The 18117-nt window shown below is 37.9% G+C and overlaps 1 protein-coding gene across 2 annotated transcripts in view; it reads left to right on the top strand.

The window, feature by feature from the left end:
- LOC108433189 (thyrotropin-releasing hormone-degrading ectoenzyme) overlaps positions 1–17774 on the top strand; it is a 358559-nt gene extending 340785 nt beyond the window's left edge. Inside the window, exons 17-19 of one of the 2 annotated variants that reach the window (XM_037542868.1) lie at positions 10602–10742; positions 11036–11117; positions 16266–17774. In XM_037542868.1, the coding sequence (XP_037398765.1) occupies positions 10602–10742; positions 11036–11117; positions 16266–16409 (367 nt within the window). In that variant the 3' untranslated portion in view covers positions 16410–17774. The remainder of the gene's footprint in view (positions 1–10601; positions 10743–11035; positions 11118–16265) is intronic. The other variant, XM_017707605.2, reaches the window with a different exon arrangement.
- Positions 17775–18117: the final 343 nt, after the last annotated feature.

Genomic DNA, 18117 nt, shown 5'->3' with positions numbered 1-18117 from the left:
AACGCTACCCAACATAAACAGGAACATTGCTCCACACGCAGTGTGTATTCTTTTCATGCTACATCTACTTTGCTTAAGGTATGTAGGTTGTATTAGTTACTTTTCTTAGTGTCCGTCTCGTGTGTGTATGTTTGTTCTGTTCACAATATTTTAACGACACTTTATCAGTGAATGGCACTTTATCAAAAAATGGTCAGTATTGTTAGCAAAGCTCCAGCTAATGTTAATCTGAATCTGCTGAATGACAGAAAGGTAATATTAGCTGTGTTGCTCATATATTTTTTTAATAATCTGTGTTATGTATTCTTTTATAATAAGATCAACACTGATGATCAGCACTAACCTGAGCGCTGATGGAGCTGCTCGTATTGCTTTGCATGCGAACAGTGAACAGTGTCACACACCAGGTTTTGGACCTTGTAGCACAATATCTTAGTACCAGACACAAAGTAGGACTCAGGGTTCTGTTCCTGTCTGTGTTGTGTTTAGCTAGGAGGTCTGTAATCTTTTCTATCACTGAAAATAGGCGTAGGCTATTCTGCAGAGGTGATGTATTTCGTTTTTTTGCAAATTTTCCCATTAATCAAATCAACCAGGCATTTTAATGGACCATTATGGCAGAATTTACACCTACTGTAGGGCATGTGTTATTTTAAGTTATAGCTTAAAGCTATGTTGAAATTATGTTACTTGGTGCAACTGGTTGCATTCTAGTAGCTCGCAAACTTGAATATAGTGGCAGTTTACGTTCAAACTAGGCAACAATTGAACTTATGTTCAGCTGGTGCACCTGGCCGCAGTTCCTTAAAAGGGTCTGTCATCTTTAGTCTATCAAAGGATTGCAGAACTTCAGTTCCTGAAGTGAGACAGAATTATTTAGTTTCTCTAAAGTTTCCAGAACTCCTTATTTTCTCAAATGGTTCTGGAACTATTTAGTTCATCAAAAAAATTCCAGAACTTGGTAGTTCCTCAAACGGTTTCAAAATTCTGTAGTTCTCCAAAAGGTTTAGTTTATCAAAGGTTCCAGAACTTATTTCTATCAAATGTCTTGTAATTCTTTACTTCAGAAGTTATGGAATTCTTTAGTTTCTTCAAAAATTCTTCAGTTCCTCAGAGGTTCCAGATTTTTTTAATTCTTCAAAAGGTTCTGGAATCTCAGCACTTTTTGCATCTTATGAGATTAAAGCCACCTTATGAGAAGACAGAGAGCAAGGAATCAAGATGTTCTGTTGCTGCTGTTATTCATTAATAATGTTTTTAGATTGATATAGACCCTTGTGATGTGTGTGACTTTTGAATTTATATCGTTCAGCATATGCTAAAACAAGTATCTCCAGCCAGAATGTGGCAAATGGCAAAGGCCTTTTAATGTGAAGTCTAACAGCCAAAGCAGCAAGAAAACAGCAGCTGTGGCCTCCCTTTAGAGAGCTTTAATAGTGTCTGTTGTTGACTGTTTATGTTGTTTATTACCATTTCCAAACAGTGTTTCACGTTGCCGTTGCCCGCATGAGGAGTTGTAAACTAAATTTCTCTTCTCTAGTGGAAATAATTGTTTAATATGAAGTGCTATATGAGTTTATGTACTACTATTTGAGAGAAAGCCATGGGCTTGTGATGGATGAAGTGTATTTTTTTGTTTGTTTTTTGTTTTTTTTACTGTATACCTATAGTATGCAAAAGATTGAAGACATGGTCAAATTCCATGTTATGTTGATTTTCTAAGTGATAATACATTAACACATTGCCTATAGGGAACCTAAATGAGGGATATTTTATCAAATCTTTGTGCACATATTTGCTATGTTTAGGATATTGGAGAATATAAAATATAAAAAGTCATAATTTTGCACAAGCCAATTTTTAAACATACATGTAAATGAAGTCTATATGCAGGGGGAAAGTATAGCAATCTTACTTCAGTGTAGTTCTAAACATAGACATGTAATCTACGAAGGTGGAACATTTGACAGTGTAGTGAAAAAGTGTTTTGCTTAGCATATGGTCATGTGCTAATGAATGAAATGGAAGGTGGAAAAAGATGCAGAGCAGCTGCAAAGAGATGCTGTGTCGTTATGAAGTGTCAGACAGAGCTGGAAGGAAAACAGGAGGAGGTATATGCTTTGGAAATCCATTAACCACATACATGTGCTAATTGGAAACAGTAGCATTGTGTTATGGCATTCAGCCCTAGCATTAACAGTAGTGCATGGCATTAGTAACTGTGGCGAAAATGTGCCACGTGGCGAGAACCCTTTAACACTGAGTCTAGCTGCCAAGGCAGCAAGAAAACAACAGCTGTGGCCTCCCTGTGGACAGTTTTAACAGCATCTGAGTTGAACCTAGTTAGCTCTGTTAAGAGATGCCATTTATGAATGCTGGCTAAGGGCCCGCCTGAGTTTCTGATAGCTTTTTTTTGTACTTTTCTCATGCAGGTAGGGTTTGATGAATCATGCTGTATCTTCTAAAAGCTTGAAGTTGCTGCAGTCCTGCTGGATAATTCATAATGATGATGGACTTGGGGCATCTGTGATTTTGATGTTGACTCACACATTGGTGGTACAGAACCAGGTTAGGTTATAGGCTGCGTACTCGTAAATAACTGAAAAGTGAGTCATGTTTTTCCCTGTGGAAAGTCGTGCATATCAACCTAGACTTTGCATATGTATTGATTTTTTGAGCACTTTTTAGTCAAATTAGTTTTTAAATTAATGCCAGTATGAACGCGGTGCATGAAACTTGAAAAGGCCTCTAAGACATTGCAGAAGCTGTGAATGGAGGATAATTCGCTATCCGCTGCTCTTGGAGACAGCCTCGAGCAGGACTTCATTCATTTAAGCTACACTTGAATTTCACACAGCATGCACAACCACGGGCTGAACGTAAGGCTCCTGTGCCAGATTAGATGTGTGTGTGTGTGGAGGGGGTTGTATGCTATAGGGATAGAGCTATGACTCACTCTGAATTACAGATCAAGAACACCAGCTCAGGTGGAAGTACTTATGTGCCTAGCACAGCTGTCTTTGTCCTCTGCAACTTCAGAATAAACATGTGATCAAGATGCTATTGGCTAGATACAAACCCTCTCTTGTAACACAAACAGGAGTGGCTGGCTGATCTGCTAGTGAAACTTTTATGCTAGTTGCTGGAAACTTGAGAGTTACATGGAGCAGTTCAAATGTAATGAGTCACATGCAACACATATCATTATAGACCAAATCTGAATGCTTGTAAACATAAAGGTTGGCTGTATTTTCAGGTGGATAACTTGCATCCAATCTGTCTCAAAGCAGCTTAGTTTATGGTACAGTTTACAGTAAATACAAACAGGACAGACAAAATACTGGCAATAATGCTACTGTCTTGTTAGCTGTAATGTCAAATGTACCCACATTTGTAATTGAATTTAATTCTTTTATGTTTGTCTTATTTTGCAGCTTTTAAAAGCAGGCAGAGCTGGTATAAGTGCTTATATTCCCAGAGGGATTATCTGTCTTTGGTAATATTTGCAGATGAAAGCAGTGAAAATCTAGAAAATCTGATGAAGATATTACTGCCAAATCGTAATAAGAGTACCAAAGTATAAACTAGGGTGGTATGTTAAAGCTTTGTTTGCTATTTTAAGGATTATTACTTAATAGAGTTCAACATAAGAAGCAAATGCTATTACTATTAATGTTATTAGCCATAGAAAGAATCATTTTAAAGAATGATTTTTCATTTCAGTGTTTCTTGTTTTTTTCTCATATTTTAACATTACAATAGACATGTGAGTGTGTGTGTGTGTGTGTGTATGTATATATATATATATATATATATATATATATATATATATATATATATATATATATAAAACATAACATAGCATAACATTATGACCACCTCCTTGATTTTATGCTCATTGTCCATTTTAGCAGCTCCACTTACTGTATAGGTGGACTTTTACAGACTGTAGTCCATTTGTTTCTCTGATACTTTGTTAGCCCTCTTTTACCTCCATGGACACTCACAGAGCAGGTACTATTTGGGTGGTGGGTCATTCTCAGCACTGCAGTAAAACTAACGTGGTAGTGGTGTGTTGCGCTGATCTGAGTGGATCAGACACAGCAGTGTCACTGCTGGACTGAGAATAGTCCACCAACCAAAAACATCCAGCCAACAGCGTCCTGTGGGCAGTGTCTTCTGACCACTGATGAAGGACTAGACGAAGACCAACACAAACTGTGCAGCAGCAGATGAGACACTGTCTTTGACTTTACATCTGTAAGGTGAACTGACAAGGTAGGAGTGTTTAATAGAGTGGTAGACTGACCACTGAAGATCAGGGTAAAAGGGGGCTAACAATGTATGCAGAGAAGCAGGTGGACTACAGTCTGTAATTGTAGAACTACAAAGTGCACCTAAGTGGAATTGATAAAATGGACAATGAACATAGAAACAAGGAGGTGATAATAATGTAATGCTGATCTGTGTGTGTATATACGTGTATATATACACGTATGCATTAGTTGGTGCATATTTGTTGTTTTAATAACTCTCAGGACTGGTATAATAAGACTATATAGTCTTATTGTATCAATGCTTTACCCACCCTGAAGTGAGTGTTTTGATGTTGTGGCACAACACTGGTTTTATTCCTTTATTTAGCAAAATTAGCTGGTATTTTTGAGATATCGATTGCAGCATAAAAAAGTAGAACCAATTCTGGCTCAAGCAGTGTTCATGTTAACTGCTAACTACAAGCTAGTTAAGCTAACTGATTAGCAGCAAGTAATGAGGTGTATTTACAAGTGAAACACAGTATTATGGCATTTTACCTCGATTATGGAATGGAGGCATGTAATATGATATTAGTTTAAATTATTTGTAGCCACTCACTGCTGCACAGTGATCTAATTAAAAATCAGAAGTTTGCATTGTAACATTTGGAAGCAAATGATGGTGAGGTTATTCACTGTCCCTTCTTCTCTAAAACCTATTCAGAATCAACACTTAACTGTTATTTTTAAATGAAGACATTCTGATCTGCCCTCAGAATCAACAAAGAAATAATACTCAGTTTTATTCTGTTTGAAGGTGTTGTTGATATTTAATGACAGGAAAAAAAGTTTCCAGTTACCTCAGAAGGCGGCATTGTACTAATAACCTTGAGACCAAGACTTTAAATATACAGACTCGAGAACTACAACATACTTTCAATATGAAAGTACAATTCTGATACCCAGATTACAGACTGAAAGTAAATTGTCAGTTTAAAAATGTTTTTTTTTTGCTGAAATCTTTAAAATGCCTTTAAAGTTTTAATATGGATACTAAATCACCATATTGTGTGTTTGCTAATTCTATGCTAAAACATGAAATAGTGTTCCTGGGATGAGTTAGCACTTTTCTGAATGGTTAGATTGCACCATTTCAATAGCATGGCATGTTTTCTTAGATAAAGTGGTGAAAAATATAAACAAAAAGGTTTCATTTTTAAGAGTTACATGGTTTAAATGGCATCTCAATCATGGACTCTCCCCACTAAATGGTATGATATGATGATTTGTGCTGGTACAAATGGTCAGTTTTGATTTCAGTTTGACTTTTCAGACTTTATATTGTTTGATGTCATTACATGATTCAATATTTAAGACAGTTGCACCTGTTTACTCTGAAATTTATAGACAAGTTTCAAATGAAATACACAAGTCTTTACGTGATGCAAGACAAGTGAAATTCATATTAATTTTCATTTTGAACTACACATCAAGGAGGCCGGTTGTTTAGCCTACTTTATATGGCTATGAAAGTGCTGCCTGCATGTGTCCAGACCAATAATGACACCCTAGGAACAAATTAAGCACACAAAAGTGCCATATTGCATCATAGTTAATGTGCAAACAAAGCAATGTTTGTTCCACTAGAAAGCATAAATTAGCTTTTAGTACCTTCATTGCCCCACAGGCGCTTCCTGAGTAAAGTGTTTCATTTAGACTACAGCCAAAAGTAGAGAAAGCTAGCTTGCATCCCAAAAGGCCAACTTTGTCACCTTGCCTTGTTTGCTACACTTCTTTGCAAACTCGAAGCATCTGCTGGTCCAGCATGTTAAGCACTGTCCCAGTAGACAAAGAGACGAGTGGAGAAACTCTGAAGTAAGAAATTAGCAAAGGAGCCGAGGAGAAACTTCTGGGTGGCGCCCACAGAGATTTATCGCTCATTGTCACACAGCTTCAGCACTGTTTGGAAGCTAATGAGGGCGGCAGGTGCTCATGCACTTTATCGCTAAAGTCAGGTATATTTGTGTCAAGCTGGAGCCCAAGGAATAAGGGCTAATCTTGGGATAGTTCTTCATGATGCACTTTACCACACATCTGAAACAAAGTTTGGCAGTGAGGAAATATTGAGAAATGCAGTCTCACATATGGCCATATAGTACAGAAATTTCACACAGTCTTTTCCCCTGACAGTATTCTGAAACACAAGTGTCATTTCAGATTCTGACTGCAAATCAAAGTGTAAACGTGCCAGTGGTGAAAACAGCAGAGCTTGCAGAGGTGCCTGCTTGCTATTAGCACTGAATAATATATGCTCTATTCTTAACCCTTTAGAAGTCTGGAGTTGGTTATTGTCATTTTGTCACACAAATACTACTAATAAATTTTACTATACTGTTAGAATCATCAGATCCATAAGTAATGTGGTTTTGGTTGGGGAAAAAGTGTTAAAATCTTGAACCAGCCAATGGAAATTTCTCTCATCAAGATTTTTTTTGTCTGTGGTATTGTAACGGGGAGCGAGGAGGCAGACGAATATGTGGAGATAAGCAAGTTTTATTAAGGGCAAATCCAAAATCAGGGTCGAGACAGTCCAGGGTCATAGCGCCAACACGGATCATATGAGAGTTAGACATGAGGAGAAACACAAACAAATCCTAATCACCAAACAAAGATTCAAACAACAGTTCTGCCAACATACATCAAACAAAGACCAGCGAAAACAAAGGGCAAACACAGGGCTTAAATAAGACACTGGGAAGACGAGGGACAGGTGAAAACAATCAGGGGCGGAGTCACAAAACAAGGGGTATGAACCAAAACAAACGCACATGCAGTGGGAGGAGCCAATCGTGACAGGTATCCAGGTAGGTACAGCCAAGTGAGCTGAACAGAGGTTAGGCCTTTAGGAGCTGAACAGAAGGCCTTACATGTCAGATAAACTAACAACATAGCCAGTCATATGAGAATAAATGTCTCTTTAGGCTTCTAATTCTAGATACATCACTGAATGTAAATATAATGGATTGTTTAACCAGTGGTGGCAGCTCTATCTTAGGGTTCATTATGAAAAGAGTCACAGTCAAACTGCTACACTCAAGGTAAAATGTCAAATGTAAAATGTTACAAGCATTAAATAAAATCTATGCAGTGTTTTTTACAAGTCTCAAATGTTTATCCAAAAAAATGCTCATCTTGAAAATTAGCAGCCACTGGCTACTATTAGAAATCCAGAGGCCATCGGCAGAAATTAGTATTATCATAAATGTTTTTTTTTTTCAATTTTTTATTTTTATTTTTTAATTGGGAGACAAACTGGAGGCACAGTGCTAACAGTCACAGTTCACCACTAGTTTACATGAATTATTTGCATGTAATTACAGAATTACATAACTAATTACATAGATAAAGCTTCTGACTTCAAGACTGTACACAAAAACTTTACCTCCAATTCAAATCATAACATAATATCACCTTTTCTATTTACAAATGTAAATGTGGTATGGATTGAATGTTCAGAATCTTTCCACTTGTTTCAATGAGTTTGGAGTGAGAAATAATTCAGCTAAACATAAGAAGAGGCCTATTCATGTTGTATAGGCCATGGGGGATCTATCAGGGTTAAAAGAAAAACATGCATCTGCACAATAAAGGATAGTGAAACTGAATTGTGTGTACAGATACAAAGCTTGTCGGCATTAGCCTTAATCTCCCGGGTGTTCTCCGGAGGACAAACGGAGTTCAAATGGAGAACAGAGAGGGAAAGAAGAAAAAAATGAGATGCTGATGAGAAAGAGGACCGTTTGGTTTCTCCTGACCACAGCGAAGCAATTACCCCAAATGTAATTGCAAATTGAAAACTTGTACACCGTGGCGGTGTCTTTTTCTGCAATGTCTCATTTCCTATTTCCTTCCTTAATCCTCACTTGACATTTTGCACCAATTTGATGCAAGCGAACGTGTCCGTGTTTGATTCTGTCTCTCCAGGTTAATTCTTTTTTAAAGATCCTGTATTATGGCATTAATACAACAAAAAATGGTCTTGAATAATTAGCTTTTGTGGCATGCTGTTCAACATCCTCCTGATTAAGTACAGAAGTGAATGCTGTTGTTATTCACCCGGTTACTTTAGAATTCTCCTGCGACCTGCTTTAAAGCTGCTGTCAAGGATTCTGAATAACAACGCAGCAAACCTGACCTTCCGCTGTTTCACAGAAATGGAAACGGATAGCAAGAACATTGCCCTATTAAAGTTCACAGACAAAGTTCCCAATGTAAGAATCAATACTGAATCACATTTAAATCTCTCTAAATGCCTTTTTTGCATTTGCATTTCTGGTAAACAACAGAATCAACACCTCTCATTTCAACCCCATGAGTAGGTTAGCTGTGTTTCAGTAAACAGACATTTGAAAGATGAAATGTCATTGGGCATATACTGTAAATCGAATAAAAGTTTTAACATGACTTGAAATCACTTGCTACAATGAACAGTCTGTAGACTAGAATTTTAAGCTGTAATGCCAGTTGTAAGCAGAGACACTGATAAACTATATTGCCAAAAGTATTCACTTGTTTGTCTTCACACGCATATGAACTTGAGTGACATCCCATTCTTAATTCATAGGGTTTAATATGATGTCGGCTCCCCTTTGCAGCTATAACAGCTTCAGCTCTTCTGGGAAGACTTTCCACAAGGGTTAGGAGAGTGTTTATGGGATTTTCTGACCATTCTTCCAGAAGCACATTTGTGACGTCAGACACTGATTGGACAAGAAGGCCTGGCTCGCAGTCTCTGCTCTAATTCATTCCAAAGGGTGTTCTATCAGGTTGAGGTCAGGCAGGCCAGTCAAGGCAGGCAGGCCTGTCAAGTTCTTCCACACCAAACTCGTTCCTCCATGTCTTTATGGATCTTGCTTTGTGCACTGGTGCGCAGTCATGCTGGAACAGGAAGGGGCCATCCCCAACTGTTCCCACAAAGTTGGGAGCATGAAATTGTCCAATATCTCTTGGTCTGTTGAAGTATTAAAAGTTCCTTTCACTGGAACTAAGGGGCCGAGCCCAACTCCTGAAAAACAACCCCTCCACCAAACTTTATACTTGGTACAATGCAGTCAGACAAGTACTGTTCTCCTGGCAACCGCCAAACCCAGACTCGTCCAGAGAGAGTAGTTACCATATGGGCCCTTTAAGGATACTCAAGTATATAAAAGTAAATGTTTTACAATAAAGGATTTTTTTTTGTTTGGTGGTGAGTGATGTTGTCACTTATGGGCAACTTATGGTGGGACTTATTGGTGGGATACACAGCTTCACCACTACTTGTCATCATGTGATATCTATAATAAACTGTGAATAAAATGCAAATAACAACAAATTAAAAGAAAGGGGTTATTGTTCATAAAAGGCAGGGTGGTAGCATGGCCAGTAGATATTGTAAAAAAAATACAAGAGAAAAACAGAAAAATATTCTGGCATTTGTATATTTGAAAGACGTACTTGGAAGGTTTTAATGAAAATGTAAGGAATAGTATGTGTTTTCGTATGGAAATGTAAGGATTGTATTTCAGTAGTACTCAATTAAAGTACAAATCTTTCAAAATAATACTTAATGATTTTAGCCTTTTCTACCTTGATTATTGCTACTTAAGAACATGTAACAGTATTTTTTACTTAAGGCTGCACTATGTCAATATTGGAGATTTAGAGACCTCTCTGGTGGAAATATGTAATTACATGCAGTCTGCAGGAAAACATTTTGCAGGGTGACTTGTGCTTTGGATGGAGTTGTGCTTTCTAATTATATAGTTATTAGCAGTCAGAGTTATTGAGGGCATGTTTTTCACCTGGCTCAGTAAAGCTACCTTGTTCAATTTTAACAGAAAAATCTAACGTAATGCAGCTTTAACATGCAAACCTTTGCTTAGAAACTACAAATACAGTACCTACCAGAATTATTGACACCCTTATTGGGAGTAACAATGGGCTAAGGAAATATACTTGATCTTACATGAAAATGTAGTGTACATTCTTTTTTCTTTCTCAAAAAGACACTATAGTTAAAGCTACATATACACCAACTTTATAGGCCAGACACAGAATACCAGGAAGACATTATATGTGTCCTAGAAATAACTATGTACACATGCTGAAACAGGAAGAAAGATGCTGAGGACACACATTACCTAATTAAGGTCATATTTAGCAGCCAACACATATAGTATACATTATTTATGTCTGTTTTATTATTCACATATGCATATTGGACACAACAGAGAATCTGCAGTTTTCACAGTGGATGCTGATAATATTTATGTCTGTTTGTTTGTTTGTTGTTTGTTGTTTTAGACTGCTCAACCTCTCTCTAAGCTCGGACCTGGTGCCGGATCAGGACGTGATTGACGTGATTATCCACGTCGGCCGCAATCCGCACGGACGCCATTTAGCATGGAGGTACTTCAGGGAAAAATGGGACATGCTAAACTCCAGGTACGTTTTTCTAAAGTCGCAGGCAGTTCTTCTTTTCACCAGTGTGTGTTTTTATATAAATCTTTCACACTCGTCTGTTTCTCAGTGTCTTATGAAATATATATGCGCTTTCTCTCAGTCATGAGCCGACACTGCTGAATCTTGATTTTCTTGTTTGTGTGTGGAGCTATAGAGCGCATAATGAATAATATTTATTGGCTTTGCTGTGTGCGTGGCCCCCGGAGTGGTGTGCCGTGGCTTGTAAACAGCGAAGCTTTATTGAGAGTGACTCTCCTTGGTTTTTTCCCATGCAGGTATGGAGAGGCCTTATTTATGAACTCTAAATTAATCAGCGGAGTGACGGAGTTTCTCAACACTGAGAGTGAGCTCACTGAGGTGAGTCTGACACTAATACAGCTCCGCTAGCAGCAGCTTTCAGCCAGGGCGCACATCTGAACAGCTGGAGTTGTTGGGGAAATGAGATAGCCATCAAAAGATCAATCACCTTTTTTTTCTTCTTCACCATCTGAGTAAAACTCTGGATAACCAGTTTCGGAGAAGAAAGGAGAAGAAAAGGACAAATATGGCTGAACAGAACCCTAAAACCCTAGAAGTCTGTTCTCCATCACATTAATGTAGAATAAAGCTTCGACACATTTGTAAGCATGTTCATTCCATACTAACTGTGATCAGAGAAAGGTTTCTGTTGCTTTTGTCAGGCTAGAGCATTTCTATGGAATAAACCCTCACTGGCCACTTTATCAGAAACCCTTCTCTAGTAGCTCTACCTTGCTGGTGTTCAGTTAGAGACTATAGAGACTATATATCATCTGTTGATGCATAGTTTGTGTTAGCCATCTTCTAACCCTTCCTCCTACCCACCCAGAGAGTGGGATGCCAATTAAGCTTTCTGCATCACTGGGAATCAACCTTTGGAGAGCTGCATCACTCAGAGCTCCCAAAGGTCACTGACCAGAGATATTTTTGGTTGGTGGACACCTCTTAACCTAGCAGTGACAACGGCATAAAAAAAACCTTAGCACTACATACAGTACCATGACCACTACCATGGTAGAGTGACTGCTGTGCTGAAAATTATCTACCACCAAAATAATATCTGAACAACAGCAGCCTTGTGGTCAGAAACTGACCAATCATGAAAAGAAGCTGATAATAAGTGTAACAGTGTAACGGGGGGTGAGGAGGCAGATGCATATGCGGAGATAAGAGACTTTTATTATGGGCAAATCCAGGATCATAGTCTAAACAGTCAAGGGTCATAGAGCCAACACGGACTGATCGGCGGGCAGATATGACAGAAACCAGAATCAAACATACAAACAGTACAACCAGAACAAAGACCAGCAACCAGACATGGGAAAAAACACAGGGCTTAAATACATTAGGGTAAACGAGGGACAGGTGGAAACACAGGTGGAGACAATCAGGGGTGGAGTCATGAAACAAGGGGCATGGATTAACAACCAAAACAAACACACATGGAAGATCAAAAGTAAACAAAAAGCACATGGACCAGATTGGGAGGGGCCAATCGTGACAAACAGTCTGTAATTGTACACTTACATAGTGGATATATAAGGCAAGGGTTTCTTATAAAGTGGCCAGTGAGTGGAAGTACAAGTTGGGTGTTTCTAATAAAGTGGAGATCATAATGGTTTAATAATGGTTGGAGAGTGTAGTTTTAAGGTCTGTTCTGTCAGATTAAAAACACAAGCAGAAAGATTTTGTATTGCTGTGCCTTTAACAGTCGTACCTCAAAAGGCCCTGTGGTGAAACACTGCAATCAATTAGATAGAACAGGATCAGCCATTGCTTGCTTTAGTCCAGTGCTGAAATATTTATGTTTTAGTGTCTGTGTTGGTTTAATTGCTAGTCTCAGCTGTTATGGTTTCCCTGCAGCAGGCTGAGTTTGTACTGAATTATGAAAAAAGTACACAAATGTTTCATATGTACCAAAAAAAAAAAAACCAGGTGTCCATGAATTAGAGGCAACTCCAAAATTCAGTTTACTTATTATAATTTTGTCATTTACTTACCCACAAACGATTAACCCTGTTGCCGAAATGGCCTGTATATTCATTTATTCAAATACATGCAGCGTTTGTCCCTGAGGGGCCTGAATGCTGATGCCTGTCTCTGACTTCCACCAAGCTGCAGCTTTTACTTTTCCACACTTGCGTTTTTCTTAAATAGCACATTAGCATTTTGTCATAGACAATGAAAGGCAAGAAGAGCACTTTATGGCCTTTTTATGCATTTGGCACTAAAGTAAGGTGGGAAATAGCTTTGAGATTTCCAGTGGTATCAGAGGTAGGTTAAGCATGTGGTTTATATTAATGGTGCACTAGGTTTGAATGAGTCTGCTGAGGACTACCAATGTCAAAATAAGGAATGACCAAAATACCTATTTTGAACGAATGTTCAAGCATTTGGGAGTGTAGAGTTATTATAATTTCAGAAAAAAACCACCAAACTGTCACTGGGGTGGTACCCCTACCATCACTGAGGTGGTACCCCCAAGGAAGCATCTTCAGTATCTTTAGTTAGGAAACATTATTGCACAATTTCCCATTGCAGTTATCATTTTTTATCTCCTGCCCTAATTTCAGGCTTTGTGTTTTATTATTTTTTTATTCTATAAAGGTACAAATATGTCCCTTACCCCTGGGAAAGTGAATGTAGTTTATCTTTAAAACTTATCAATTGGACATTAAAAATATTGTTGTACTTTTAAGGGTACATTCACTTTGTACAGAACCAGAGCCATTTTGCTATACATTGCAATTGTAATTATGTAATTACCTATGTAATTACAAAGGTAGTTACGTAATGAATGACAAAAATGTGGTAAAAATGTACAGTGCTGCACACACAACACTACTAAACTCTCTTCTTCTACTCATACACACAAGAGTGTATAAACTGAAAGATTACAATCTTTCCATACAATTTCCCCACCTGTTTCAACTACTAGTGAGAAATAATTCACATACTATTAAAACATGGTTTTATCATTTATTATATCTATGACAACTGAAGATTTAACCTTTTTTGAGCATTTTTGTCACTGTACTTGTCACTGTTTTGTCACTGTAGCTTGATGTGATGTTATGTTGCTATTCACTGTGCATTCATTTTAGACATCTTTGTTACTAATTGGCAGGAGAGGTTTAGCCATGTTTTTAGGGGACTGAAAAGGCAAAGAAACTTACTCTTTTTTCTTGGCAACAAAGCAACTATTCTATAATTCTGTTTACTTCAAACTTACTCCCCAGCCTCAGTCCCATAAGTAGCATTGTTATCTACTCAATTACATGTCAGTCATTTGCATGTAAATGCATGGTTTTGTATTCCACTCCTGTTTGGCTTAGTTAGAGGAGTAAGCTGGAACTGTAGATAGGCTAAAAATACGCAACACTCATTAGTTAAGAAGACACACTCTCTTCAAGCACGCAATACAAGCGAGTTAGGAGTGCACTGAGTGAATTCAAAGCTGCTCAGGAATGGAGCGGACAAAGCTTTAGTCCAAAAGGCTTAAACCATTTTCAATTTCACATTAAAACATGAGAAAATGTGAATATACATTGAATTCCTCTTTAAATTAACACTTTTTCAAAGTAGCCATAAAATGCAATTTCTCCCTGTTTGGAGGTTCTTCAGAACCTCTTCTTTGGAGGATCTTAGCCTTTTGTAATGCTCTACCATCACGCAAAATAAAAATCCTGGGAGGTTTTCTGTTTGTAGCTATTTGTTCATAATAGAATGAATTTCATTCTATCAAAAAGAGAATTATTTTATGTTGACTACAGCTGGCAGTTATAATGGTCAGGTATAAGTTTTATATTTGCAAACAATTACCACAACAGTAATCACGGTCAAATAAAAAAATTCATGTCTCCTTAAATGTCTATATATTCTAACAACATTCTGCAAAAAACTACCAACGTCCCCCTAGCAGTACCTGTAATGCAACTGACTCAGTCAGATGCTCACAGTAAAAAGTGAAAATTAGGTTTTTTTACAAAGCGGTTAGGCAAAACTCGATGTCAATGAACGGACAAGGGTCAAATCCAGAAAAGCCGAAAAACAAAGAAAGAGAAGCATAACAAAACCATGCAACCAGATCCAACAGATCCAAAGAGCAAAACACAAAAAGCAAACTCAAAGAGTCCAAACGCAAGATCAAAAAAGACAAAGGGCAATTTGACAAAACTGCTCAGTAGATCTCACAGAGATCTAACAGAAACAACGCCTCACTAGGACCCTAAGCTAAAGCCCAGGCTTATACTAACTCTAATAAGGCATATGGCAAGAAACACAGGTGAATGAAGCCAGTGTTTGGGTGAATGTGAGCGATGATTGGAGCGCTGTGGAGTGTCATCAGTCACATGATCTCCCAAAGGATTCTGGGAGATGGAGTTCATGTGTCACAGTAGCACCACAATTCACAGTTGAAATTAACATTTCTATTTCATTTAATATTTATTTTGTTTGATTGTATTAATTAAAAATCTATGAGTCAATTTCTATTCTGCCAGTGGAGGCCACTAGGGGGGCTGCTGAAAAAGGTTACAACTCTTCTCTTGACAAATTTTGGCCTGAGCCTTCATTAAGGCGAGCCACATTAAAACATCTATGAGCTTTTAATTAAACACACATTTCACCTTGCATTTGGTGTTTATTTACATTTATATATTTTTTTACACTTACATTTACATGTTTATCTGTGTTGTTAGTTTTCATTTGATTTCTGTTCTTAAATTTAGACATTGTCCAATTGTTCTAAAAAAACCTCTGGTATGCTAACTTTATAGGAGAAGAGATTAAAAGAAAGAAAGATTTTGTTAGAAATGTAGTTTCTATTGGTCCAAGCTCCATTTCCATTCTATAAAACAAAAAGATTTTTTGTGCTTTTGATTAATCTCTCAGGACAAGCTTTATACCACATTTGTTGCTTTTTCTAATTTTCCTGTATAAAATCAGTAATTGAGGTGCTAACAAAGTGATTCACAGTGAGTTGCTGTGAAAAATGAAAGAAACTTACTGACTTGGGTTTCCTTACAGTGGTGGTGATAGGAATCACAATGTCTACAATACCAGTATAGATTTTATTTACTGTGTGAAACCACCAGTGAACCTAGACGTGCCCTGTGAGTTTTTACATGATGTTTTACAAAGTTTTCATGAGACAGGAATGATGCAAAACTTTGCAAAGCTTCATATATAAAATTTACTCCAAACTGTGAAAAATAATAGTCCAAAATGGTTCTTTGCTTGTATATAGTACTGTAAATTTGTGATATGGTACTCTTAATTTGTAAAGAACCTTTACATTCTATGGAGGTTCTTTACACTTTAAAAGGAGTCTTTAGACTCACACATGTCATTTCTGAAAAAGGCACAATCCAGTTAAGTTCTTTAAGGAACTAAATACACTGATTTGTATACCCCAAATTAGCTTACTTTGCTTTGTCTTTTAGATCTTGTGAAATAACCTTAGATTCTGTCATTTTCCTTCCTCAGCTGAAGGATTTCATCGAGACAAGTGGCGGAGGGGCAGCATCTGCTTTCGCTCGAGCCATGGAGATCGTCCAAGCCAACGTGAAGTGGCACAACCTCTACAAACAGCAGTTCTATCAGTGGCTGAGGAAATCGCCCAATGGCTAACGAAGCACCTCATGCATTATCTGTTAGCATGGAATCTCTATCAAACATTTATAGGCCAATAACAATGGGAGGAGATAAGAGGAATTTAAAAAAACAACTTTTTGGACCCTGATAGTCTGTAAAATCAAGCCTTTCGTTTCCCCCTGGAAGAAGCAAGGACCAAGCCATGGCGGAAGCAGGCAAGGATAGACGCGGGACGGGTCGAAAAATGTCTTAGCGCGAGTGTTATTGAGTGTTGCATGGTGGTGTACATCTCTAGTGACATTTCTACTTTCTTTTCAGAATAGCCCCTCCCTCCCCTATCGTTTCATGCATGAAAGTCATTTCCTCCAGTCGTCCTGAAAGCTCGCCCTTCTCTGAGTCCTTCGGAAGCTCAGGTTAAGATCTACTATATTTTCCGAAAAAGAAAAAACTCAACTTAACTCAACAGTATGTTAATCACAACCTTAGATAAAGCACAAAGTCATCCAACATGACAATCAGTGTTGTGATTGGACCAGTCAGTATGGAAGGACAATGGAAAGTATAAAAAGGATGTTTATTTGCTTTCTTCAAGCCATAGAAAGAGAAAAGAAGAAGAGCGGATTCGGCATTGGCATTGTGTGGTTACTGGAGTTATTTGTGAGCTGCATACCAATTGGTTATATGTGTCTTGGTCTCGGGTCAGTTTATTGCATTCTCTATTAGTCCTGCTGATCCGAGGCCTGTCCTTGGATATCCAGTGTAAATGTTGAGTGGAAAATAATCAATGTGTCATTGTGTAATGGTCAACACGATGGAAAACGTAGAGTGCTGGCCAGACAGTAAGATGGCGCGAGAGATGCGTCTGGTCTTCATGGACAAGGTAACCCTGTTGCTGTACCACAGTTGCCATGGAGACGGGCCAGGGGAGACGCCGGCTGTTTTGTTTTCCTTGGAAATAAAGAATATGGACAAGTAGAAACAAAAAGTGTGCAACATTCCTGAGTAAAAATAAATAAATAAATATATAAATAATCTCTTCCTGGCTCTGAAAACACCAACCCTCATTCCTGCAGCAGGTTAATAAACCCTTCAATCTCATCACAGGCAATCTCGCTGAAACAAAAATAGAACCGACAAACTTTTTATTTTCCTTTTCTTTTCTGGAGTGGAATCAAATACCCGAACAAGTAATCTAGTCTGCAGGACATGCTATCAAAAAACTTCCTCTCTACCCTGTGTGTTTTATCATGCTGTTCCAGCTTTTTGCTCCCATATTGTGTTTTGACGTAAGCGCTTTCTTTTCTAAATGAGAGAAAATATCCTCTGTGTTTTGAGGAGAGCAGTGTAGAGATTTTACTGCTGACAATAAATTCTTTTGTATGGTAATGCACCCATGTCTAATTACGCCTGTCATTGTGGCTTATCTCGGTCTATAATGTTGGAAAATCTTATTCAATCTGCTTTCTTCCAGTATGTATTCATGTTTCTGAATGCATACGGCACTGTGCAACCCTCAGAGACCGACCTTCATTTATTTCATTTCCAGTCAAAACAGCCATTGAATACAGTTTGTTCATTTTTCTGCATGAAAGGGTTAATTTAATATAAAATTACACAGAAGCCTACTTCATATAATTTTTTCAGTATTTAAAGTGTCCACTCTTTACTCCTATTACAGCTTCCATTCTTTTCAGGTGCCTTGCTTTCAGCTTTCCATAGAAATCTGCAGGGAAACTTATCCACA

The sequence above is a fragment of the Pygocentrus nattereri genome, chromosome 1 (genome assembly GCF_015220715.1).
Source record: "Pygocentrus nattereri isolate fPygNat1 chromosome 1, fPygNat1.pri, whole genome shotgun sequence".
Classification (NCBI taxonomy): Eukaryota; Metazoa; Chordata; class Actinopteri; order Characiformes; family Serrasalmidae; genus Pygocentrus; species Pygocentrus nattereri.
This window is presented reverse-complemented; position numbering and strand designations above follow the sequence as displayed.